The sequence below is a fragment of the Balaenoptera borealis genome (assembly GCF_965194805.1).
Source record: "Balaenoptera borealis genome assembly, chromosome: 8".
Classification (NCBI taxonomy): Eukaryota; Metazoa; Chordata; class Mammalia; order Artiodactyla; family Balaenopteridae; genus Balaenoptera; species Balaenoptera borealis.
In genome coordinates, this window is record NC_138865.1 from 2,559,997 (window position 1) to 2,587,097 (window position 27,101).

Sequence of the window (27,101 nt, forward strand, 5' to 3'; positions counted from 1 at the left end):
GCGATTCAGGACATTATTAACTGGAACCTGAGAATACCACAGCGTGCTGCTCTTGCGTACTGAATACATGCTAACTGAAAATGAGGGAAACATTAAGAACACCAACATACTGTCTGATTTGACCAGCCATGCGAAAGAATAAACACTTGGCTACGATCCCGCCCAAGGGCGAGGACCACCTGCTACATCTTCAGTCCAGCCTCACCAAGCGCTCTGATCTCTCCACTTGGTCAGGTGAACACTTGGCCCAGAGGTAAGACAAATGACCTTCTACAAGTCCACCCAAGTATGTATTTGGGTTACAAGAGAAAGTTAAAGGGATCATCTTAATTTTTAGTCTCTTCAGTACAACTATCGATAATAATCTCAGCAGACTACTTGTCTTTCTAACTAAAGAAAATAGCTATTGAGTCTATTTTTTTTCCTCCTGTGACCTTACGGATTACAGACACATCCCAGTGTGCTCAGGAGTTGGTCATTATCATTTTTCTCTCTTGGTTTTGTTTTTCTAATAGTTATCAATTTGCTAAGAACGGTAACAAAATGGCTTCTGCACAGAGTTTTACTAACAACTTTTGGGTGTTATTCATTCTTTTAAAGAATTAACACTTGAGTGACTTGACAAACTCTAAGTTAGTGCTCTCTAATCCACTCCTCACTCACTTATCCAGTCAGTGTTTACTGGGGGCCCCACGGGTTCAGGCACCAGTGAACAACATCACCCCTGCTCTCACAGATTCACACCTCCACGGAGGAGGCTGGAAACAAGCACATGCAAGAAAAACAGCGGAGGAAAAAGCAGACGGAGCTGTGGGGGTGGGCCAGAAGGGTGGATGGCGCTTCTATCCATAGAGTTGCGAGCACAGCCCGGAAGGAAGGAAGGAAGAAAACTATGCAAGAGAGAGAGACAGTCCTCCAGGAGAAGAGAGGAGCAAGTGCAAGTGCTCTCCTGCAGGTGAGTGCTCGGCATGTCCGAGGACAGCAAGGTTTCACGAGCGCTGCTGGACGGAGACTAGCAAGGAGGGAGCAGAGATGAGACTTGCGGAGGTAACAAGGGCACCTTCTCTGAGCGGGAGAAAGGCTGCTGGCACCTCTTGAGCAGGAAAGGGCAAGGATCACCCTTCACCATCAGAGCAGCACTGAGGCTGCCGTGTGCGGACAGACGCAGGACGCCGGTCTGAGCGCAGTGAGGCCAGGCCGGGGAGGGCGGGGTGGCCTGGACCAGTGTTTGACAGAGCGGTGAGCAGCAGTCAGACTGCGAACAGAACAGATTCTGCAGGCGGTGGACAGGATGTGACGGTGATGGGGCGTCAGCGGACTTCAGGAGCGTGAGGCAAGACAAGAACGATGAGCCTGGGGACGGCATGGGACCTGGCGTTCAGACCTACACACCCGCATGCTGGGATGCCCGTCAGACACCCGGTTAGAAATGCGAGGACAGCACGGGTCTGGAGTTCAGGAAAGGAGTCCAGGCTCGAGACGCAGACGTGTCGGTTTACAGGTGCTGCCAGAGAGCGAGGACGGTCCAGGAAGGAGGTGGCCCCGGCCGGCGTCCTGAAGCACCTGAGCGTCAGGGGTCAGCGACAGCAGGAGGAACTTGCGCAGGGGGAAGAAGAGCAGGCAGGCAGGGAGGAGGACGGTCAGCAGAGTGTGATATTTGGACTCAAGCGAATAAAAAGTTTAAAAAGAGCAGGTAACCAAGGGAGTCCAAAACCGAGGCAGAGGAAGAAGACACCTGACCCCTGGACGTACCCAACTGGGCTCCCTGAGGTCCTCGCCAAGAGCCGCTCCTGACAGCTGTGACAAAGCAAGAGGAAAGGGGAAGCAAGGAAGCGAAGATGTACAGACAAGGCTGGGGGAAGTTCTGCCGTTAAAGGAGCAGAGATACAGGGCAAGGGCTGGATCCAGGGAGACATGGGAGGGAGGATTTTGTTAAGAAGACGGAAGATACAACATGTTAGTTTGCTAACGGAATGATTCAGGAGAGAGGAAAGATATGATACAGAAGAGAGGGTGAAGTCCTTTAGTAGGCAGAAATGCTAACAACAGACGGTCCACAAACGGCTGGGTCGGCTCGGGATCAAAACCCAAACAGACCACCAAAGTTAACAGGAAGAAAGGCAGGACGTTTACAAACACGTAGGACCGACTGGCAGCAGTGCCGCTGAGTGTGGGCAGCTTCCTTCCACTTGCTTCTGCTTTCTCAGTGAGACAGGAAGCAGGTCATTACCCTGCGGGGGAGAATAAGGAGAAAGGAGGAGATAACCATCTTAGAAAGCGCGAGGGTAACTGGACTGTGGAAACATAATAGGGTGGCGGCCGCGGTGCTTGCCTGACGCTGGGGGTTTAAATTTAAAGCGAGACCAGTTAGAACAGCTGCCTGTTTTCCCCACCACATTCCACTGGGGCAAGACAGTCGAGGTTCTGGAAACTATTACAATGAGAGAACATGAAATTAAAGCCGGAGAAAGAAAATAAAAATGAAGACGGGATGGACAATGAAAGAACTAGTTAAGATCCACGGATCCAAACAGAACAAAGAAGTTTTGGTGGCAGAGTCCGCAGGGAATGAGCTGAAAACACAGGAAGTAGTGGTCAGAGAGTGGGGCACTTGTAACTGAGACTACGACATAGATGCTATTATTGATGACAAATGTGATGGCATGCCTACAGGGGAGAGTTCCAAGGTGAGGCAGGAGACACTATCACTGATGAAAGAGAACCATCAAGAAAACAAGGCCGTGCACTACCGCAAGGGTCATCTTCTCAGATACTGAAGTCACCAAGAATCATGACAGTGTGGGGAAGTGTCTAAGATGACCCTCACACGGAGGCGCAGCAGCTGACACGAAGCCTGGCGGAGTGGCTTAGGGAGCAGGGGAGAGTCTGGCAATGACAAGCGAGGGACACACCTCCATCGTCCCACCTCTAGGCCCGGCAGGACTGAGGGACCAGAGGGAAAACGGTCCCCAAGAGAGACGCGTGACAGTGTGTTCAGGGACAAGCCAGGTTTTAGAGCAAAAGAGGTGAAGACACTCTTGACAAGGTCAGAACACAGGGGATTTTGCTGGTGATGTGCTATCCGAGGCTCTGTGGAAGGGTTCAGGGGTTGGATCGGGGGAGGACCAGAGCCTTAGGGAGCTGAGAGACTACGAATGAGGGCACGCTGGGGGCGCTGGGTGTCTTGTGGTGACTGAAGAAAAGAGGGCTAAAGGCTATGATGGAATCGCTCCATTGAGGCCTGAATAAACATGGTACCAAAAAACAGAAACACAAACGCGGTGTGCCAGCTGTCACAATGCCCCTCAGCTCGCAGGTCACCCTCCACCGTCCTGCTCGTGACCCTGGAGCTGGACAGGGCAAACCTCGGGCCTGCAGCAGGATGTGAGCGTTGTCCGGAGACCACGTTGGAGGGAGGGCCGCTGCACAAGGAAAGGGCTTCTCTTCCTCTTGCCCCTGTGGGTGCAGGACACGCGGTGACACCACCCCTGCGGGCAGAGCACCCCCGGCAGCCTCGAGGCCAGCTGCCCGCCGCACCCGGTGCCCCAGCCGCCAGCCCAGCCCGAAGAGCCCAGCAGCGCCCGGCAGGCTCCTCCATGGGCCCCCAGCGCAGTTCACCCTATGAAGGTTCCAGGAGTCTGATCAGCTCCCCAGCGGACATCTCGCGTCTGCCAGCCTCGGCCCTGGCACCTCAGGGAACTCCACTACCCAGGGCTCACCTCCATCCACACCCAGCAGGCTCTGAGTCTCGGCTTTAAGGGCAGGCGGGGTGATACTCTGGCCTCTGTCTCTCCTATGGGGCCCTGCCTCTGCACCTGGAGCACTGCCTGCTTCCTGCGTCTGTCTGCTAGGCCTGTATTCTTTAGGGTTCTCTTTACCCCTTAGAAGTCAATTACCTAAAAACAGATAATAATTGCTTACACTAAACTTTCCCCTACCAAATTATTATGTTTTCTGTCTTCTGACTGGATGCTGACTTACACAACTTACTTGAAGACTGCTTTACAGGGATCATGTTGAACTACTTTATCATAGCTTCTACCCAAAGAGACGGACCACCCCTACTAGGAGGTCTGTCTTACAGCATTACGCACACCTTTGTAACTACACGTGTGTGTACCGGTATGTATGCATGTGCATATGCAGTGCAAACCAACAGGTTCCACATACCAGAGAACACAGCTAGTGACGTGAAGAAAAATATCAAATTCCTGCAACTAATACTCTGTGTTCTTAGACACAACCCCTAAATGCTACAGGCCTTAATTTTCATCTGAAATATGACAGACTATATGATCATATTCCTCCAGCTCTATGATTTTGATTTATTTATCTCATCGTGAATTCTTAAATTCAAAATTTCCCCAGATTTTTATGATGTTTATCACAGATATTTACTTATTTTAGGCACAAAGACAAATGGCTCTGCTTAGGTTATTCAAAAATGATTTCATTTATAATGTTACTTTCTTTTTACTGCACCAGCTACTTTACTTAACTAATGTTTCTTTATGACTTCTGTAAGTCTCCCAAGTTTTAGAAGACTGGTGAAGCAGAGAACAAAGTTCTTTAGTAACTTAATAAGAACAATCCTATGAATATCAAGATTAACTGAATTGAGCTACAATAAAATAAGGTCAAACTGAGCATGTTATTAATACACAGTTTGTAGCATGATCATCATACCTGTTTATGTTTTTGGAGTGGTTTCTTTTCATGTAATTTTTTATCTCCATATTTCTTATACGTTAAAGGGACTCCATATTTAGCAGCAGGCTTTGTAATTTTCTGAGCAGACACAACAGAAGCCAAGCTTTGTCCTGAACCTGGTCTTTTAGCTACATGAAAAAAATAGAAAAAAATTATTTTCAGAGTTCTTAATAGGAAACCCCTAATTTCAAAATTCTTCAAGATGGCCTTGTCCATGTTCACAATCACTGAGATCACTGAATCTGAGACTTTTCATTAAACGTCTCACTCCCTCCTTACCACACGGCAATGCCTCCATTAGGGCTATTCCACACTAAAGCCACTCTTTGAAAGAAGCAAGAAGCTAACTTGTTGAAATTTCTCACACAGAACAAGCACGTCCCTGAAACTGACTGTGGATGATGACGGCACGTATCTGTGAATATACGAAAAAACACTGACCTGTTGACTTTAAATGGGTGAACTGAATGGTATGCGGATTATATCTCAATAAAGCTGTTAAAAATAAACTTTAAAAAGAACATTCAGTGTCTTAGAAATTACTTTTGAAATCAGAATATAAACCTCAAGAGCAACTGTTAAACATTAATTCCATCACTATGAGCACTTTAATATTTGCTTCATATAGAGTCTGAGTAATGCCTACACCTACAGACCCACTGAAGAACAGGTACTTAAAAGAATCTCTATAGCTAAGGGTCCCATGAAATGAGTATGTTTATGCACTGCTGGCAGGAATACAAACTGGTCAAACTTTCCAGAGAGCAATCTATGTCAAGAACAGTGTTCATGGGAATTCCCTGGCGGTCCAGTGGTTAGGATTCCATGCTTTCACTGCCAAGGGCGCGGGTTCAATCCTTGGCTGGGGAACTAAGATCCCACAAGCCGCTCAGTGTGGCCAAAAGAAAAAAAAAAAGAACAATGTTCATGAATTGATTTTAAAGAAATAATCAGAGAAACACAAAAATGTATACACAAGGATAAACCCTGCAGCATTCCGTATAAAACTTTTATTGAAGCCCAGACAAGATTCAGTCTTAGAACAATGATAAATTCAAGAAAAATAGACTAAAGTAATGAAAAAGAAAGTCTACACCATACGGCCATCAAAGATACTAAAGGAGGTCAAAGAGTCTCCTCTGCTCAAAGCCTTCCTGGAGCCCCTTCCTCCATGACCCCCTCCCCCTGCTCAGCCCCACTCCTCACTTAGCCTGCCCTCCATCCCAGGGGTGTACCATGTCCTAGAGCCACGTGATCAATCTCTGCCAACAAGCACGCTTCTCCTTTAAGAGGGGAATGGAGAAAAGAATTACCTGGGAGTTCACGAGGAAATACTACCCTTAAACTCTGTTCTTCAAAGAATATTTAATTGTATTAGAAAATGATCAACATATAATACTGTGAATTAAAAGAAACGAACCTTTGTTTATAGAACACAACCCCAATTTTCAATCATTATGCATCTCCTATCACGGAAAAAAATATACCAAATATAACAGTCTGTGTTAACAGTAGGGTAATTCTTATTTTCTTCTTTTTAATTTTTATAATGAACACATACTGTTCATATAATTTAGTAACCTCTCACAAAAATAAAAATAATATAAGCCATTTGATTGGCAGTTTAGAGATTCACAACTAATGTGTGTGGAAGATCTGAGATACAGTGTGGTACAGTAAGTTTTTCCAAACACATACTCCAACTGTATCAGAACAGGAACTAGGAAATGTGAGAAAAAAATGTCCCCTTTGAAAATTCAACTGTAAGCGCCAATCGAAGACAGATTTACAAAGTCACACCGCTGCAACCTGGCTACATATGTTAACATAACGAAGGAAATACTGTGCGTACCAGAAAAGGGGCAAGAGGCACAAACACTCCCCAGAGAAGAGGGAGGACTACTCGTCTGGCTGCCGAGGTGTCTCATCTCAGAGGCGAGGCTCCCAGTAGGAGGAAGCTTCCTGCCCACGGGGAGGGGAGGGGCCCACAAGGTAGTGCCTCGCCATTACACATCTCCTCCACCCAGCTCCGCACACCAGAGTACAGCAGAGCTCTTGCGCTCTACCTCCCGGGAGGCTCGCCCACCGGGAAGAACGTGCTGACACGGGGATTCCTTCCTGCCTGTGTGACAAGGAGGCTTTTGAGGAAGATGTGACTCCGCGCCAGGAGGGACACGCTGACCCTGCCCTGGGTCTGTCTCATGAACTTGGCTCCAAGTGGATCTGATCTCCCAGGACGGCCAGTCTCGGCTGGCGCAGAGGATCAACCCCAGGGTGTGTAAGAAGCGCTAAGCCAGCTGGCCTCCCTGAGAGCACACAGTCACACCGCGTCCAGCTGGTATGGACTCGCTTTTATGTTACAGGATTTATTTTTTTTAATGTGTTCATACTCAAAATGGAGTAGAACATGCAAAGCATTATGTCTGAAAAACAACACAATCTTCAAATCTTAAACGACTTCCACTGATTTTAGAAACCCATTCTGAAATCATTCCATGCAGAAAAAATATAATTTCTCTCTCACAGAGATACACTTACATACATAAACATAATATATAACCACACTCACAGCCCTACAAATATTCCACCGCTGTTGGCCATATTTAAAAGAAAACCTATCCTTACTAAGGTGCCTGACTTCACACTGATTTACATTTAAGATACTCTAGAATACTAAATATTTCTCAAAGAAAATTATTTTACATAATTAAGTATTTCTCAAAGAAAATTATTTTACATAAAGATTTGCAGTTAATTAGGGCATTTTATAACAATGTTCTCAGAATATGAGCTGAACATTTGAATAAGACAGATTTCAAAATAGAATTCATTTAAATAAGGCAGATAATAAGTGGAAATTTTGTTATGAATTCATCAGAAAGTGTTGTATATTGCCATATACCATAAAAAATTTAAAGATGCGTTTCCTCTGGATTACCCCAACTTACTACATCTACAAATACCTCTAGTATAATTAGTATACTGATTATGGCAAACAGGGGAAAGGATTCATATTAAATTTCATTTACCTGGTATAGGCTGTGCTCCAAACCTGGAAAATGTTTTTAGACAAAATTCTTCTGCAATAAGCTTAAATTGAAAGACGGGGGAAATCGTTAGAAAAAATGTTAAATTAACAAATTAAAAAAAAAAACCTAGCCATTAATCAGAACACATTTTTTCCCTTTTTCAGTCACAATTATGCTGCCAAATAAACTGTACTAAAATCCAAGTTATCCATTCAACAAATTCCTCTCACGCTACCTTCTCCCCAGTCTTACCAATATCTTTTTATTACTTCTCTGGACAAGCTCTCTTCTTGAATTAACAAAACGCACCCCCCAGGCCCCTGCACATTGCCTGCCTGTTCTGCGTCTCGGCGATTTAACAACACTGCCCTCCATCTGGAATAACCTCTGTATTGAGGTGCATCCGTCTCTCTCATCTACTTCAAAACTGCTGAAGAATCACTTCATTTTCCCTCCCCTGGATTAACCTCTCGGTTATTTCAACTTCACTCTGAATTTTCTCAGCATCTCCAATGAGTTTTCGATCTTATCAATATATAATTGTAAACACATTACTGGATAAATATTTGAATATTCTTACATAACTTAAAAGTTATCTCCTTTTACTATTACTACAACACTCCACTACTTATTTTGAGAAGCAGAAATCATTAGTATTTCCTGCAAGTAACTTTCTCTCCCTACTCACTATATTTTTTCTCTCTTTAAATGTAAAACTATGTTAGCAACAATGTAATTGCTAAGTCGATTTAGGCCTGCTTTTTTTCTTACTGGGCAAAGAAGGGAAAGGCAAGTGAATTTTCTTTCTTCGAGAGAACAGAGGGGTGGTGAAGGGAAGATTGCCCACAGTGGAAGGGATCAGAAACTCCAACAGGCAAAAAGCCAGAAGCTGAGATGGTCGCCTTTCCCATCAGGGATCCCTAGAGCAGCAGTTCTCAAAGCTTCAGAATATCAGTGAATCAGCATCACCAGGAACTTATAAAATATGCCAATTCTCAGGCTCCATCTCAGATTTACTGAAATAGAAATAGAGGTGGGATTCAGCAGCGTCCTCCAGGTAATTTTTATGTATGCTAAAGTTGGAGAACCACTGCATGAAAAGTCTGCTTCACAGGCAACTGAGAGCCAACTGTGTGAGTGTGTTTTCTCTTCTGAACATGTGCGGTTTTTTTTTTCATGGAAGATGTGCTTTATGATCTCCACCTTGCCCTAAATTTGAGAGTGAGTCTGTCTTTTCCCCTGTGTGAATGCACATGTGAACTGAGAGATGGGACATGTGGAATCCAAGAAGATTCTGGAATTCCGATATTGTGGTGTCCAATATAGTTGCCACTACCAACATGTAGCCATTTGGAGTAAAATTTAAAATAAATAAAATTTAAAGTTCAGCTCTTCAGCCACACTAGCCACATTTTAAGCTGGTGGCTATGAGATTACACATGCAGATATAAAACATCTTCAGCCTCACAGAAAGCACTACAGGACGGCACCTACATTCCTAATGGACCAGAGCTTGTCCACGATCTATCAAGCCACATCCAAGAAGACATCTCCAGGATGTGCTGGACTGAGAACTATGCCCCACAGATCCTGGCTGACGGCACTGACAGAATTCAGGGACTAGAAATTTAAAGACAGTATAGAATATTATAGTGATACTGAAAATAATAGTTCATATGCTGCAGTGAAAGTTCATATTGTTTCAAAGTTAAAGCCTTAAAAAAAAGTATCATAAACTTTGTCGTTAAAGTACCGAACAAGTGATATGTAGCAGAAAAATCATAAGAACAAAAGTTTTTCGTGAAGAGTGAAATCTATCTAGATGGTGCATAAACAGCAACGGGGTACTATGTATTTAGTAAGCATGTGTGTCTAACACTCTGCTAACAGCCATAATCTGCCCTTTTGTCTTTAGATGTTACAGGCTTTGTGTATATCAGGCTTCAATATTTTCTTTTGTAGCTGGCTAATTGAATTCCAGTGCTTCAGCCTTGGGACTGCACGTCCTAACCGCTGGTATGCGGGGGAAAGAAACTCAGCGAGATTAAATGCAGTCATTCTTTCTTCTCCAGTAGTTGCCAAAAAACAATAGTACACTGCACCATAAATCTGTCCTTGAAAATGTTATTTATAACAAAGGAGTCTTGTAAGACACCCACACTTCAGAGACTGTAGCTATGTCCTATATAAGTGGCCTTTAACCGCCAAATTTTAATTGGCTTTCTTGCTTACTAATGTGTTTTCCTGGATGTAACATTTAAATCCACATCTCTGTTTTCTAAAGATTGTTTGTTCATATGGATGTTCTGTTAAAAGTCAGAGGATATACACTTCCCTCTCATCTCACGAACACATAAGAGTAATAAAACTATGATTTGCTAGATATCTGATTTATACAAGAGTATAAATGATCACTGTTGATCATTTAAATCAACAAAGGCCACACAAACTACGGAAAATAATTCCACTTTCAGGTGATCATATTTATATCAATAACTTACACTAATTGACTTGATATAGATTTTTGATAAATCCTGTAAAATTAAAATTCAACACAACAAATATTTATTATGCACCTATATGCAAGTACTAGAGGAGGAATCATGAGTCAATAATCTATTACACATACATATAAATGCCCACACATCAGTGGTTTCCAATCATTTTCTGTTAGAGAAAAAACAATTACAATCATATGAATTATAAAGATAACATATTTATATTAGCATAATAAAGTGATACACTGATAATATTTAATATATATTGAGTATACTGAGTACTTATTAAGTGTGAGACATCAGGCACTTCACACGCAGAGTCACTTTTGATTCTCACAGCCGCCTCATGATGTAGGTACATTTACAATCCCATTGTTCACAGGTGAGGAAAGGGAAGCACAGAAGTGTTCAATAATCTTACTGTCAGAAACCAGAGAAGACAGAGTACAGAAAGACGGGTGTCAGGGCTGGGGAGGGGGAAGCGGAGTTACTGGTTAATGGGTATAGAGTCTGTTTTCCAAGATGAAAAGAGTTAGACAGATGTGGTGATGGCTGTACAGCGTTATGAATGTAGTTAATACTACTGAATTGCATACTCAAAACTGGTCACAATAATAAATTTTATGTTATGTCTATTTTACCACAAAAAAAAAAAAAAAACTGGAAAACCAAACGAGAGGAACACAAGAGACGGAGGAGTAACTCTGTGCTGCGGCGACACGTTAGGGAATATATGCTTGGTCTTCGCTCAGTTCTTGGCACACAGCCCTCAAATCCCTGTGATTCCCTCAGTGGGAAGAGCACAAAAGTGTCTGTTGTTCAAAACAAGCCCCTTTCAAACACACCTGCATTTATGTTAATGAGGTGATATCTGGAAAGCACCTAAGGATGGAGGCTGGTTGCCAGGGAAACCAACCACCTGACTAGAGGGTTAAAACTTTCAATGCCACTCCCCTCCCTTACCCAGGAGAGGAAAGGGGCTGGAGCCAATCACCAAGAGCCAATGACTTAATTGATCATGCCTACTAATGAAGCCTCCATAAAAACCGAAAGGACAGGGCTCAGAGAGCTTCTGAGTTGGTGAACATTCAAAGAGGGACCCCAGTTCCTACACTCGGGACCCTTCCGGACCTCGCCATATGCACCTCTTCACCTGGCTGTTCATCTGTATCCTTTATCCTATACTTTATAATAAACTGGTGAACGTAAGTAAATGTTTCTCCGAATTCCGTGAGCTGCTCCAGCAAGCATATTAATCAAACCAGAGGAAGGGGTAATGGGAACCTCTGATTTATAAGTCACTCAGAAGCACAGGTGGCAACCTGTGACTTAAACTGGCTTCTGAAGTGGGGGTGGTCTTGTGGGAGAGACAGAACCCTTAACCTGTGGGATCTGACGCGATCTCCAGGTACACAGGGTGAGGGCTGAAATGAATTCTGCTTGGTATGTAAAAACTGCCACACATTTGGTGATGAGAAGTTCAGAAGTTCAGCAGTAAGTGTTAAGAGGAAACACAGAAGGTACGTTTTCCCTCCTATAGATGCACAGCTCAAAAGCAGACAGCAAGGGGAAGAGCTATGTGAGAACAGAAAGGAAGCTGACGCCAGTGTAAAGGCAAGCATTCCCCCACAGCTGCGATGTGCTCTCCTCCAAAGAGGAGGCCACGTCCTAGCCAAGCACCATAACCCTACTGTTCAATTTAATTATAAAATTAAAAAACATACCTGAGGGGAGAGAAACTTTTCAATGCGTTTGGCTATAAAACCTTTCTCCAATATGGAGTTGACTGATGGTCTATCCCTAGGATTTCTTTTAAATAGTTGAGAGAGCAAACTGCGGAGATCATAAGAATAATGCAAAGACACGGGTGGAAAAGATCCAGATATGATCTTCAGTACCAGGTTTTTCATATTGCCAGCTTCAAACTAAAATCCAGAAAATAAATTAACATATATGAAACACAAGTCGAAAATGTCAGTTTCAACAATGAGAAACAGTGCTTTTCCTAACAATACAGAACAGAATTGCAACCCTCTTCCCAGTTTTAATCAGCACATGCTCTCTAGAGCGAGGTTCACTTGGTTATTTACGAACACATTTGAAAGAGAGTATCAGTCCTCATAAAATGGTACAACTCGCTATAAGATTAATTTTTATTTATTCAAAAAACTAACAGATGGGATATAGGTATCAATTAGAGTAAAGAGTTTATAAAAACATAACAGTAATCAAGATGGTAAAACAAGCAAAGCTGGTAGTCTTCATTTAAGACCTGCCTTCCTGTGCCCCTGCTGTAGCAACTAGAACAAGAAATTAACTACAGAACTAAAACTATTTGGTAAAAATATAATAAATAAAGGTACTAATTAATTTCCTTTTATACACTGCTCATTATTACTTTTAAGTGTGTGATGCTCCCAAAAGCCATGGGATCAGCAATGTGGCAAATATTCCAAAGGGGAATATAAGCCTTATCAATGGGAATATATATTTTAGGATTAAACACAATATAAAGTCTAACTGAAGTGGGGGGAAAAAAGAGGTGGGGCAATTTAAAATCTAAAGATGATTTCATTTTGAAAGTAAAATTAAGCTTTTGACATCTCAGCTAAAATAGTATAGAACAGTTGTACACTATCAATATGTTCTTAATGCACACGTTAAGAAAACAAAACATGCTATAAGTTAGGCACTGGTGATTATATCCAAGTATGAAAGAGTTCTGTTAAATGTGGAATTCTCCTAGCATTTAAAATATGATATTGTTTATTAAGATTTAAGTACAATTCAATCATCTAGAAATATTTATATACCTAAGAAGGAATCCTAAATGCAGAATTGGTCATTATTCTTTCATTACAATGAAGTTTTGTTTATCTCTCAACTGATAAGCTCTTCATAAATAGACGTTAATGAATTACTTAATTTTATGTGTACACTTAAGGGTAAACAATTCCAAAATACAGAAACAATGGTGACAGAACAATGTATTGTAAATGAAAAGACTTTCTAAAAATATGCAGATTTAGACCTACATGACTGTGTGTCACAGAAAAACTGACCAATTCCTTAAAGTACAGATCTAATATCCACCAGGCCATATCACTTTGGCAGTCTATGCTTTTTTCCTTCAGAAAAATAAAATCTTAAGGGAATACAGTAGAAGAGTATGCAACTATGAATAAACACAACAAAGAAAAATACTGCCCAAATAATATCAGGCAATAAAAACAAACTATAAAGATGCTTATACCACATAACCAAACTCTTGAGGGAAAAAAACCAAAAACTCATTTTATAAATTATTCTAGAAGTCTAGAAGGAAACAACAAAATATTACAAGTAGTCATTATTGGCTGGAAGAATTGCTTTTGATATTTATTCACTTACTTATATTTTAATCTCTTCCCTTAAGTTTTCTGTAATGAAAATATATTATTGCTTAATCAGTGGGGGAAGCATTTTTAAAAAGATTTTAAAATGGAAAGTGATTAAAATTCAACCTATTTTGGACAAGAACTCCCCCTTTTTGGTGAATTATGTGTCATCTCAAAAGAATCTCAACAGTGAAAATTTTAAATACTTTGAATTAAAGATTATTTAAATTGATAAAATCCCCCCTCAACGAATATGCTGAGATATGTTCTTTAGATAATTTCAATTCCAAACTCAAATAATTTGGATGCTTTGAGAAAAAATGCTAAAATGAAATTAATAAAGTTTGTTAAGCTGAAATACCAAATTCATATGTGAATTTAACATTAAAAAGACAGCAAATTTATTTGTCTTTAGAAATAATTTTCTGGAATAAAGTATGATATATGTATTATAATAACATATATAATATGTATATGTAATATATGCATACATATTAAGGGAAAATTGATTTAAATTTATACCTCAGAAAAGACGAGAAATTTATAAACCGACAGAGAAGAATTTCTAGCACAAGAGGGTCATCTGAAAGATGGCATATGATTTTTTTAAATCAGAAATATTATACGTACTTTTTGACATAATTTTTAAAGTATCTCAGAAACTTCTACTTACTGCATGTTTAAGTGTGCACATCTCATAAAGGACACACCCCAGAGCCCAAATGTCACTAGAAAAGAGAAAAACGAGAGATCTTCTCTAAATATCAGAATTTACTTTAAAAGGTTTTTTAAGTTAAAGGAGACAAAAGCAGCATGAAAATGCTTTGCAAAAATATGTGTTCCATAAAACATGACCTTTCAAACTTAAAATTTCAACCATAACCAAATGACAAAAGCAGCTATCCCAGATTAGAAAAATAACCGTTGCCCAAGTAATTACTTTAAAAGTTTCATTAAAGAAATCTTTAAAAGGACAAAAATCAGTAAATTTCATGGATGCTTCATTTAGTTTTTTTATTTTGCATAAATCAAAATGTTTCGTTCAATTATTTGCAAAATACCACAATTTCTTAAATACTATAAAAGCAAAATACTGCTTTAATGAAGAAGAAAATATTAATTTACTAAAATTAAATCTGAAACAAATCTGTGACAGCCAACTAAAATATGTAAGTACATTAATTTATTTTCTCCTAATTTAAAGACTTAGTTACACTATCTTCTTTATCCATACTCCCTTCCGCTCTTTCATCTTAAACAGATAGTTCTGTAACTAAAAGACTACTTCTATTTTTAAAAGGAAAAAACCCCCCACAATTTAGAGCTACAGTGGTCCTTGGAAGTCAAAAAAAACCCCACTGCTCCTGAAAGTTGAACTTATTGGAAAAGAATAAAGCCCATTATTGAAATCCAAAAGTTATCTTTACCCAAACTCTCACAAAAATCTACAAATATAAACTTGTAACCTCCAAAATCTGTTTAATTTTAAGATTCAACTAAGAAAAAAATGTAAATGTAATTAAGCTTTTAGTAACTTGTACATGTTACAAACTAAAAGCTATAAACAAAAACATTAAACTAATGATCTTATCAATAAAATACTTTAAAATACATTTGGGAAAATATGAATTTCAAAGTATAATTGATGATGTTCATCCATTACATTTTTAAAGCATTTTCCCCACAAAACCAATTTTACATAAAATTCTCCAAGGCATGATTAAATCCGTTCCAAATTTAAAGACTAATATTTTCACAGTTGAGTTATCCACAAGACACAGAAACAGCATTAAAATGTAAAATTACTTTAGCTCAAAGAAAATACTACTATCTTTTAGAATATCTACTAATAATACACTGCATGGACTTGACTGATCATTGTAATTTAAACTGATCTTAAATACATTCCTCGGACGACGTTCTCAGACCTTCTGCTCAGGTCTGAAACACAGCTTCCTCTCTACCCTCAAAAAAAAAAAAGGGGGGGGGGCAGGGGAATAGCAACCATGCATACATGCATTACTGCCAGCTACCACTTTCTTCCTTTCAGCTTCTAAGGGTGCTTTCAAAATTAAGACCAATGCTTCTTGGTTGGCATTTTTAAATTAGTGTGTAGGACAGAAAATAAAGGGTAACTGGAATTCAGTGGCAGAATCCCTCTTCCCGACACATATATTAGTCAATCTGTTAGCCGTAATACTGCCCAGTGATTAGGAATTTGTGCTTGGGAGCCAGATGCCTGGGACTTGGAAGTTACTTTACCTCTTTCTACATTTGGAAAGGAGGAATGAATAATACCTACAACTCACAAGGTTATCGTGAAGATAAAAAGAGTTAATGCATAGAATGCATTTAAAACAGTGCCTGGTATATACTAAGTGTTCAATAAATATTAACTATGATAATTCAATAAGTGACTATTACAAACAGAAAGACAAAGAAAGCACTCTATTTCCCATTATAGCTTAAATAATAAAGTGATTCTTTCTATAGCTCCTTCAGCAAGATAGTGAAACAGCTTCTTTATAATTCCCCTCATTATATACTAAAAAAATGTATATACATATGTATATATATGCTTACATATGTGCATTACTGATTTTAGAATAATATTCTGAAGGTTAGTAAAGACAGTACAACAGAGAAAGACGTAAAGGAAATAAACATGTACTGAATATCATTTTAAATACCTTTTATTATTATATGGTTTGTTTTCACAGATTTCGGGTGACAAGTAGTATGGGGTCCCTATGCAAGTCCGAACCAGCTCCACAGTACTAGAACAAAAGAGAGTTACTGGAGAAGCTTAAGACACTTAAAGACATTACCACACATACATCAGCAGGGATTAAAATTTCACTGAAGACATTATAGCAAACCAAAGTTTAAAACTGTATGTTACCTATTAAGAACTCTAGCAATTCCAAAATCTCCAAGTTGTATTGTCCCATCTTTGGTTAAAAATATGTTCTGTAAAAGAGATGAAAAAAAAAGCCAGAAATATTGCTACAGTCCAGTTCTTAGTCAACGACTTCTGTCATAAAAATGAATCCAGTTAAAAAATAATGCTGGGATAAGTGGATATCCACATGCAAAAGAATGAATGTAGACCCCTATCTCACACCATAAGCAAAAATTAACTCAGAATGGATTCTAGACCTAAATGTGAGAACTATAAAACTCCTAGAGGAAAACACAGGAGTGAATCTCCATGCCACTGGGTTACGCAATGATTTCTTAGATATGACACCAAAAGCACAAGCAAAAAAGAAAATACAGATAAACTGGATTTCATTAAATTAAAAACTTTTGTGCAAAGGACATCATCAAGAAAGTAAACAGACAACCCACAGAATTCGGGAAAATATTTGCAAATCATGTATCTGACAAAGAATTTGTATCCAAGCATAAAGAACTCTTACAACTCAATAATAGCCAAAGACAACCCAATTTTAAAATAGGCACAGTCATATATTATATGATCCATTTGTATCAAATGTCCAGAACAGGCAAATCCACAGAGACAGAAAGCATACCACTGGTTTCCAATGCCTTATCATCAAACTGCGGAGCCAGGAGTTTGTGGGGTTTCATGAATTAAACTCCGTTATCAGTCAGATGTGAACCAAGCACATGCTCACAGCCAAAGATGGCACAAGGCAGGGTTGAGTGGAATGGAGTAAAATGGTCTGAAATGGGATTAGGAGGCAGAGGGCCGGGAGACAGGAAAGATGGGGTAGGGAGCCCCACCACAGTCCCTCTCCTTCCCACTACTCATCCTGGGGCTACAAGGCTACATAAGCAGCTGCAGGCCTAAGGAGGTAACGAGACAGACACACGGCCTTGACATCAGGAAACAAAGCCCCTCTGCACTACCTACTCTGGGAACTGCGTGAGCCCAAGTGAGGCAAACGTGAAAGAAACCTCGATGCAAAGATGAGTGACCTGTGGGGACAAAGTGCCTCCCACAAAAGAATCCAATACACGTGAAGAAAGCTACTGCAAAGAAAAACAACCAATAAAATAACCGGAACCAGAATTCACTACAGACAGAATTAGTTTTATAAGCAGTCCAATAAAAACTTTGAAGTAAATATATTTAGAAACTTGCAAAGAAATAAATGAAGAAATAAATATGCATTTGAAAAGAATAAGATATTATGAAACAAAATCCAATTACAATAAGAACAGATGTATATGAAAAACCATTTAGAAATCTTGGAGAGAGAAAAAGTCATAATAAAGTCAACAGATGAGAAAAGCACTAGTTTACACAAAATTTCAAAGGGATTTAGTTAACTAGAAGATAGGTCGAAAAATTCATATAGAATACAACTGAGAGAGACACAAATAAAAGGTGAAAGAACAAATAAGACACTTGAAGGGACAAACTAAGAAGTTCCAACATGTGTCTAGAAAAAAATCCAGGAGACAACTGTGAAAGTAGCAAAAGAGAAATAATATTTGAAAAAATATAGCTAAACATTTTCTAGAACATTTCTAGAAGACATATACATTCTCAAAAGTACACAGCATAATGAATAAAAGTGAGCCTCACAAGTTCACAAACTGTGAAATTTCAGAACCATGGGACAGAGAGAATATCCTAAATGGGCCAGAGAGAAGAAACAAGGGCAAGAAATTGCAAATTCATAAACAGCAACACAAGAAGCCAAAAGACAAATGGGCAACATCTTCAAAATTCTGTAGGAAAACAATTTCCAACTTAGAAGTTGATAACCAAATTACCATTAAAGTAAGAGAATCTTGGACTTCCCTTGTGGCGCAGTGGTTAAGAATCCGCCTGCCAAGGCAGGGGACATGGGTTCGTATCCTGGTCCGGGAAGATCCCACATGCTGCGGAGCAACTAAGCCCATGCACCACAACTACCGAGCCTGCGCTCTAGAGCCCGCGAGCCACAACTACTGAGCCCGTGTGCCACAACTACTGAAGCCCGCGCACCTAGAGCCCGTGATCCACAAGAGAAGCCACTGCAATGAGAAGCCCACGCACCGCAATGAAGAGTAGCCCCCACTCACTGCACTAGAGAAAGCCTGCGCAAAGCAACAAAGACCCAATGCAGCCAAAAATAAATAAATAAAAAATAAATAAATTTTTTCAAAAATTAAAAAAAAATAAAGTAGGAGAATCTTCAAACATGCAAAATCTCAGAAAAAAAAAAATCCCTTCCACACAACCATTGTTCTGGATTTCCTCTATCATAATGAGAGAGCAGGACATGAAAAGCAGGCAAAGACCTAACACACGACGCCTGTGTGATCTTCAGGGTTACAGTGGAGTGGGGACCGTGAAGGGAGAAGACAGTCGGATGCAGACTGCACCAAGCTCAAACATTATAGCCCAAGACAATGCTGGCCCCATGTCCACATCCACTGAGAAGTTAGTAGTGACAGAATAAACTTACCTGTGATTTTATGTCTCGATGAAGAATTTTTCTATCGTGTACATGTTTCAGAGCCAAACATATCTGTACAAACCAGTCCAAAATCTAGGGGGGAAAAATCAGATCTGTCATTTCTTTTAAAATTTACATTTCACAGTAGTCTTTCCTTGATCATTAAAACGATTCAGAAACATTCAGGGATGAGGGGAACTAAATCCTTAAAAAAATTAGGCTACAATGTTTCACTTCACTGTACTGTAATTAATGTCACTAACATTAGGTAGATATTCGAGCCAACTGACACATTATGTGCAGCACACATGGTAAGTTTAATTGTAAGACACTGCTACTGAACCATCTCTTATAAATCAGAATTAATATGGAAAGAAATTTCCAGAGAAAAGTGAAAAATAGAATTACTTTATATTTTAGTATAGTATGATGGTAAGTGACTTTTTTTTGTTGTTAAATATATCTTTTTTTCTATATACGTAAGTAAAAATCATAAGAGGAAAAAAATTAGGCTGGAAATTTGGAAGACATCTCTGACTTTTTTCTTGCCCCACGTTCATCAAATAAAAACACACACTCTGGAGTTGGCCACTTGAAAGTAAAAAGGTTGACTTTCTACCTCACTCCTAACACCAAAAAAATTCCAAGTAAATGGCATTTTTAAACATGAAAAAATTAAAGTATAAAACGAGGAAGAAAACATAGGTTAATTTTCTATACGCTTTGACTGACGCAGGACTTCCAAAACATGATACCAAACCCACAAGTCACAAGAAAAGTTCCCTATATAAATTTTAAAACATCTGGATGGCAAAATATACAATTAAATTTCATAATTATTTGAGAAAATACCTGCAACATAACTCATAGACTGCTAATCCTCTAATACACAACAGTTCTTCAACATCACTGAGAAAAACATGGCAGCCAAAATAAGAAGTGGACAGAAGATGGGAAAGGCAAATGACAGAGGAAACATAAGACAATAAACACATAAACCAAATACTAATTTCCCACCAAATTAAAAAAATAGCAATTAAACAAGATACCACTGTAACCTGACAAAGATGAAGTGATAAACAATGTTGGCCAGAATGTGAGGAAATAAGTCTTTGCATACCCTGTTTGTGAGAAAGTTAATTACAGTTACTTGGTAAAAATTTTAAATTCACATACCATTTGAAAGAGCAACTGAAATTTCAAATTTATCCTACAGATAAAATGTCACAAATACAAAAGAATATGCACAAGGATGTGTACTCCAGGATTGTTCGTCCACCTAAACATCATCAAGGGCCTGGTAAAATATCACAATTGGGATCACTAGAATTCTATGCAGCCACTGGGAAGACAGAAGTACTTCTATGTACGTACGTACACCGTGAAGGGAAAAGAAGAAAGTCACAGCACGGTATGCAGAGCACACTCCTTTTTTTAAGTCTCTCTCTGTCTATAACATACCAGAACTCTGTACAATTGTTTACAACTGTGTGCTGTGTGTAAGGAGGGCGCACAGAAGGACAGCTACCCATCAGTTAACAGTGTCTTCTTCAGGGAAGTAGATTTTCAGAAGAATGAATAAAAGGCAAGTAACAAGCTTTACTTTTTATTCTTCTCTCTTCAGTATTTTTTTTAAAGAACAAACGTTACATTAAAGTAACCTAAAATTAGAGACTCTGGGAGGGCTCATGCCAAGGAGTACTTCCCAGAACTTCTGCTTCCAGTGTCCTTGTCCCCGCGGTGAGCCACAGCCACCGCCTGCCTCTGCAGGAGACCCTCCAATGCTAGCAGGCCAATGAAATGGGAGACAAGGGATAACAACTTTATTCGGAGAGCAGAGAGTCCAAGAAGATGGCACACTAATGTCCCAGAGAACCATCCTGCCAGGCTCTGAACGCTAGTTTCTTTTACAGAACAAAGAGGTATTGTAAGATTCAGGCTGCTAATGTTGGCATATGCGCACTTAGCCTTAAAAGAGATTAAGTTGAGAAGCAAGAACTACAATCCTGAAGCCTGTGGAACAAAAACCACATTCACAGAAAGATAGACAAGCTGAAAAGGCAGAGGGCTATGTACCAGATGAAGGAACAAGATAAAACCCCAGAAAAACAACTAAATGAAGTGGAGATAGGCAACCTTCCAGAAAAAGAATTCAGAATAATGATAGTGAAGATGATCCAGGACCTCAGAAAAAGAATGGAGGCAAGATCGAGAAGATGCAAGAAATGGTTAACAAAGACCTAGAAGAATTAAAGAACAACAAACAGAGAGGAACAATACAATAACTGAAATGAAAACTACACTAGAAGGAATCAATAGCAGAATAACTGAGGCAGAAGAACGGATAAGTGACCTGGAAGACAGAATGGTGGAATTCACTACTGTGGAACAGAATAAAGAAAAAAGAATGAAAAGAAATGAAGACAGCCTAAGAGACCTCTGGGACAACACTAAACGCAGCAACATTCACGTTATAGGGGTCCCAGAAGGAGAAAAGAGAGAGAGAGGACCCAAGAAAATATTTGAAGAGATTATAGTCGAAAACTTCCCTAACATGGGAAAGGAAATAGCCACCCAAGTCCAGGAAGCGCAGCGAGTCCCATACAGGATAAACCCAAGGAGAAACACGCCGAGACACATAGTAATCAAACTGGCAAAAATTAAAGACAAATTATTGAAAGCAGCAAGGGAAAAACGACAAATAACATGCAAGGGAACTCCCATAAGATTAACAGCTGATTTCTCAGCAGAAACTCTACAAGCCAGAAGGGAGTGGCACGATATACTTAAAGTGATGAAAGGGAAGAACTTACAACCAAGATTACTCTACCCAGCAAGGATCTCATTCAGATTTGATGGAGAAATCAAAAGCTTTACAAACAAGCAAAACCTAACAGAATTCAGCACCACCAAACCAGCCCTACAACAAATGCTAAAGGAATTTCTCTAAGTGGGAAACACAAGAAAAGAAAAGGACCTACAAAAACAAATCCATAACAATTAAGAAAATGGTCATAGGAACATACATGTTGATAATTACCTTAAATGTGAATGGATTAAATGCTCCAACCAAAAGACACAGGCTCACTGAATGGATACAAAAACAAGACCCATATATATGCTGTCTACAAGAGACCCACTTCAGACCAAGGGACACATACAGACTGAAAGTGAGGGGATGGAAAAAGATATTCCATGCAAATGGAAATCAAAAGAAAGCTGGAGTAGCAATACTCATATCAGATAAAATAGACTTTAAAATAAAGAATGTTACAAGAGACAAGGAAGGACACTACATAATGATCAAGGGATCAATCCAAGAAGAAGAGATAACAATTATAAATATATATGCACCCAACATAGGAGCACCTCAATACATAAGGCAACTGCTAACAGTCATAAAAGAGGAAATCGACACTAACACAATAATACTGGGGAACGTTAACACCTCACTTACACCAACAGACAGATCATCCAAAATGAAAATAAATAAGGAAACAGAAGCTTTAAATGACACAATAGACCACATAGATTTAATTGATATTTATAGGACATTCCATCCAAAAACAGGAGATTACACTTTCTTCTCAAGTGCACATGGAACATTCTCCAGAATAGATCACATCTTGGGTCACAAATCAAGCCTCAGTAAATTTAAGAAAACTGAAGTCATATCAAGCATCTTTTCTGACCACAATGCTATGAGATTAGAAATGAATCACAGGGAAAAAACCGTAAAAAACACAAACACATGGAGGCTAGACAATACGTTACTAAATAACCAGGAGATCACTGAAGAAATCAAAGAGGAAATCAGAAAATACCTAGAGACAAATGACAATGAAAACACGACGATCCAAAACCTATGGGATGCAGCAAAAGCAGTTCTAAGAGGGAAGTTTATAGCTATACAAGCCTACCTAAAGAAACAAGAAACATCTCAAATAAACAATCTAACCTTACACCTAAAGGACCTAGAGAAGGAAGAACAAACAAAACCCAAAGTTAGCAGAAGGAAAGAAATTGTAAAGATCAGAGCAGAAATAAATGAAATAGAAACAAAGAAAACAATAGCAAAGATCAATAAAACTAAAAGCTGATTCTTTGAGAAGATACATAAAATTGATAAACCATTAGCCAGACTCATCAAGAAAAAGAGGGAGAGGACTCAAATCAATAAAATTAGAAATGAAAAAGGAAAAGTTACAACAGACACCACAGAAATACAAAGCATCCTAAGAGACTACTACAAGCAACTCTATGCCAAAAAAATGGACAACCTGGAAGAAATGGACAAATTCTTAGAAAGGGATAACCTTCCAAGACTGAACAAGTAAGAAATAGAAAATATGAACAGACCAATCACAAGTAATGAAATTGAAACTGTGATTAACAATCTTCCAACAAACAAAAGTCCAGGACCAGATGGCTTCACAGGTGAATTCTATCAAACATTTAGAGAAGAGCTAACACCCATCCTTCTCAAACTCTTCCAAAAAACTGCAGAAGAGGGTTCCACTCCCAAACTCATTCTATGAGGCCACCATCACCCTGATACCAAAACCAGACAAAGATACTACAAAAAAAGAAAATTACAGACCAATATCACTGATGAATATAGATGCAAGAATCCTCAACAAAATACTAGCAAAGAGAATTCAACAACACATTAAAAGGATCATACACCATGATCAAGTGGGATTTATCCCAGGGATGCAAGGATTCTTCAATATACACAAATGAATCAATGTGATACACCATATTAACAAATTGAAGAATAAAAACCATATGATCATCTCAATCGATGCAGAAAAAGCTTTGACAAAATTCAACACCCATTTATGATAAAAAACTCTCCAGAAAGTGGGCATAGAGGGAACCTACCTCAACATAATAAAGGCCATATACGACAAACCCACAGCCAACATCATTCTCAATGGTGAAAAACTGAAAGCATTTCCTCTAAGATCAGGAACAAGACAAGGATGTCCACTCTCACCGCTATTATTCAACATAGTTTTGGAAGTCCTAGCCACAGCAATCAGAGAAGAAAAAGAAATAGAAGGAATATAAACTGGAAAAGAAGAAGTAAAACTGTCACTGTTTGCAGATGACATGATACTATACATAGAGAATCCTAAAGATGCCACCAGAAAAATACTAGAGCTAATCAATGAATTTGGTAAAGTTGCAGGATACAAAATTAATGCACGGAAATCTCTTGCATTCCTATACACTAATGATGAAAAATCTGAAAGAGAAATTAAGGAAACACTCCCATTTACCATTGCAACAAAAAGAATAAAATACCTAGGAATAAACGTACCTAGGGAGACAAAAGACCTGTATGCAGAAAACTATAAGACACTGATGAAAGAAACTGAAGATGATACAAACAGATGAAGAGATATACCATGTTCTTGGATTGGAAGAATCAACATTGTGAAAATGACTATACTACCCAAAGCAATCTACAGGTTCAATGCAATCCGTATCAAATTACCAATGGCATTTTTACAGAACTAGAACAAAAAAATCTTAAAATTTGTATGGAGACACAAAAGACCCCGAATAGCCAAAGCAGTCTTGAGGGGAAAAAAACGGAGCTGGAGGAATCAGGCTCCCTGACTTCAGACTATACTACAAAGCTACAGTAATCAAGACAATATGGTACTGGCACAAAAACAGAAACATAGATCAATGGAACAAGATAGAAAGCCCAGAGAGAAACCCACACACCTATGGTCAACTAATCTATGACAAAGGAGGCAAGAATATACAATGGAGAAAAGACAGTCTCTTCAATAAGTGGTGCTGGGAAAACTGGACAGCTACATGTAAAAGAATGAAATTAGAACACTCCCTAACACCAAACACAAAAATAAACTCAAAATGGATTAGAGACCTAAATGTAAGACCGGACACTATAAAACTCTTAGAGAAAAACATAGGAAGAACACTCTTTGACATAAATCACAGAAAGATCTTTTTTGATCCACCTCCTAGAGTAATGGAAATAAAAACAAAAGTAAACAAATGGGACCTAATGAAACTTAAAAGCTTTTGCACAGCAAAGGAAACCATAAACAAGACGGAAAGACAATCCTCAGAATGGGAGAAAATATTTGCAAACGAATCAATGGACAAAAGATTAATCTCCAAAATATATAAACAGCTCATGCAGCTCAATAATAAAGAAACAAACAACCCAATCCAAAAATGGGCAGAAAACCTAAATAGACATTTCTCCAAAGAAGACATACAGATGGCCAAGAAGCAAATGAAAAGCTGCTCAATGCCACTAATTATTAGAGAAATGCAAATCAAAACTACAATGAGGTATCACCTCACACCAGTTAGAATGGGCATCATCAGAAAATCTACAAACAACGAATGCTGGAGAGGGTGTGGATAAAAGGGAACCCTCTTGCACTTCTGGTGGGAATGTAAATTGATACAGCCACTATGGAGAACAGTATGGAGGTTACTTAAAAAACTAAAAATAGAATTACCTTATGATCCAGCAATCCCAGTACTGGGCATATGCCCAGAGAAAACCATAATTCAAAAAGACACATGCACCCCAATGTTCACTGCAGCCCTATTTACAATAGCCAGGTCATGGAAGCAACCTAAATGTCCATTGACAGATGAATGGATAAAGAAGATGTGGTACATAAATACAATGGAATATTACTCAGCCATTAAAAGGAACGAAATTGGGTCATTTGTTGAGATGTGGATGGATCTAGAGACTGCCATACAGAGTGAAATAAGTCAGAAAGAGAAAAACAAATATCGTATATTAACGCATGTATGTGGAACCTAGAAAAATGCTATAGATGAACTGGTTTGCAGGGCAGAAGGTGAGACACAGATGTAGAGAACAAACGTATGGACACCAAGGGGGGAAAGCTGCAGGGGGGTGGGGATGGTGGTGTGATGAATCAGGCGACTGGGATTGACATGTATACACTGATGTGTATAAAATTGATGACTAATAAGAAGCTACTGTATACAAAAGTAAATAAAATTGAAAAACAAACAACAAACAAACAAAACAAACAAAAAAAGTAACCTAAAATTAATTTAAAAATTTTTTTTTAAAAAACAACCCTCTCGGTTCAGTTCGGTAGATATTTACTGAGGACTACACAAATTTTAAGTTCCTTTCCATATTCACATAAGGCGCTGTAAGTAGAAAAATTAAATATAGTTCTCTGAGTTCATTCATACAGTGGCAGAAATACACTTTTAGACAAATACCTAATAAAATGCACAAGTCTTATAACAGCAATGTGCACTGAGAGAGCAATTAACTCCAGCAGGGAGGGGTCAGGAAAAGTATAAAAAGAAAATGAATATTCAGCTCAGTTGAGTCTTGTTATACAGTCTATCTGGAGCGCCTGGGACACATGCTAGGAACCACCAATTCCTCGTTTTACAGATTACTGTTTTTCATTACCATATTTCCCATACCTGTACTCCTTTATAATTTGACAAAAATGTATTCAGCACCAACAGTGTACCTCATATGGGCTGGAATTGGCCAAAAAAGTTAATAAAAGAGCTCACAGACCAGGAGTCAGCAAATTTATTCTGTAAAGGGCCAGAGGGTAAATATTTTAGGTTTTGCAGACCCTATGGTCTCTGTCCCAAGTCAAATTTGCCACTGTAGTATAAATGCAGCCAGAGATTATATGCAAACAAATAAGCATGAACTGTTTAAATAAAACTTTATTTACAAACAAAGACGTGGGCCAAGTTTGCTGACCCGCATCAGAGACCAGGACGGAGATGAGTAAGTACAGCAGAGGTGATGCTCTGAGTGTTGACAGCAGAGAGGACAACAGCCAACTCAGCCTGGAAGCAATAAAGCAAAACCTGACAGAAGACGAGGTTCCAGAGGGAAGTTCTGAGGAGGAGGAGGAGGGCACAGCGGGCATGAGCAAAAGTCTGTGCTCCCTCTGTCTGTCCAGTTCAGCCCGTCTTACATCAGGGCTGGAGGGGAGGGAAGGCATTAAGTTACAGGCCTGCTTCTAACCACTTCTCCTCTTCACTTCCTTGAAC

At 39.2% G+C, this 27,101-nt stretch overlaps 1 protein-coding gene across 8 annotated transcripts in view; it reads right to left on the minus strand.

The window, feature by feature from the left end:
• Positions 1–27,101, minus strand: part of NEK1 (NIMA related kinase 1) — a 232,585-nt gene that overhangs the window by 152,804 nt on the left and 52,680 nt on the right. For all 8 annotated transcript variants that reach the window (XM_082402100.1, XM_082402099.1, XM_082402098.1 and 5 more), the window contains exons 5-11: positions 19,041–19,124; positions 16,517–16,584; positions 16,305–16,391; positions 14,288–14,342; positions 11,962–12,162; positions 7,740–7,800; positions 4,687–4,838 (exon numbers count right to left, since the gene is read on the minus strand). In XM_082402100.1, the coding sequence (XP_082258226.1) occupies positions 4,687–4,838; positions 7,740–7,800; positions 11,962–12,162; positions 14,288–14,342; positions 16,305–16,391; positions 16,517–16,584; positions 19,041–19,124 (708 nt within the window). The remainder of the gene's footprint in view (positions 1–4,686; positions 4,839–7,739; positions 7,801–11,961; positions 12,163–14,287; positions 14,343–16,304; positions 16,392–16,516; positions 16,585–19,040; positions 19,125–27,101) is intronic.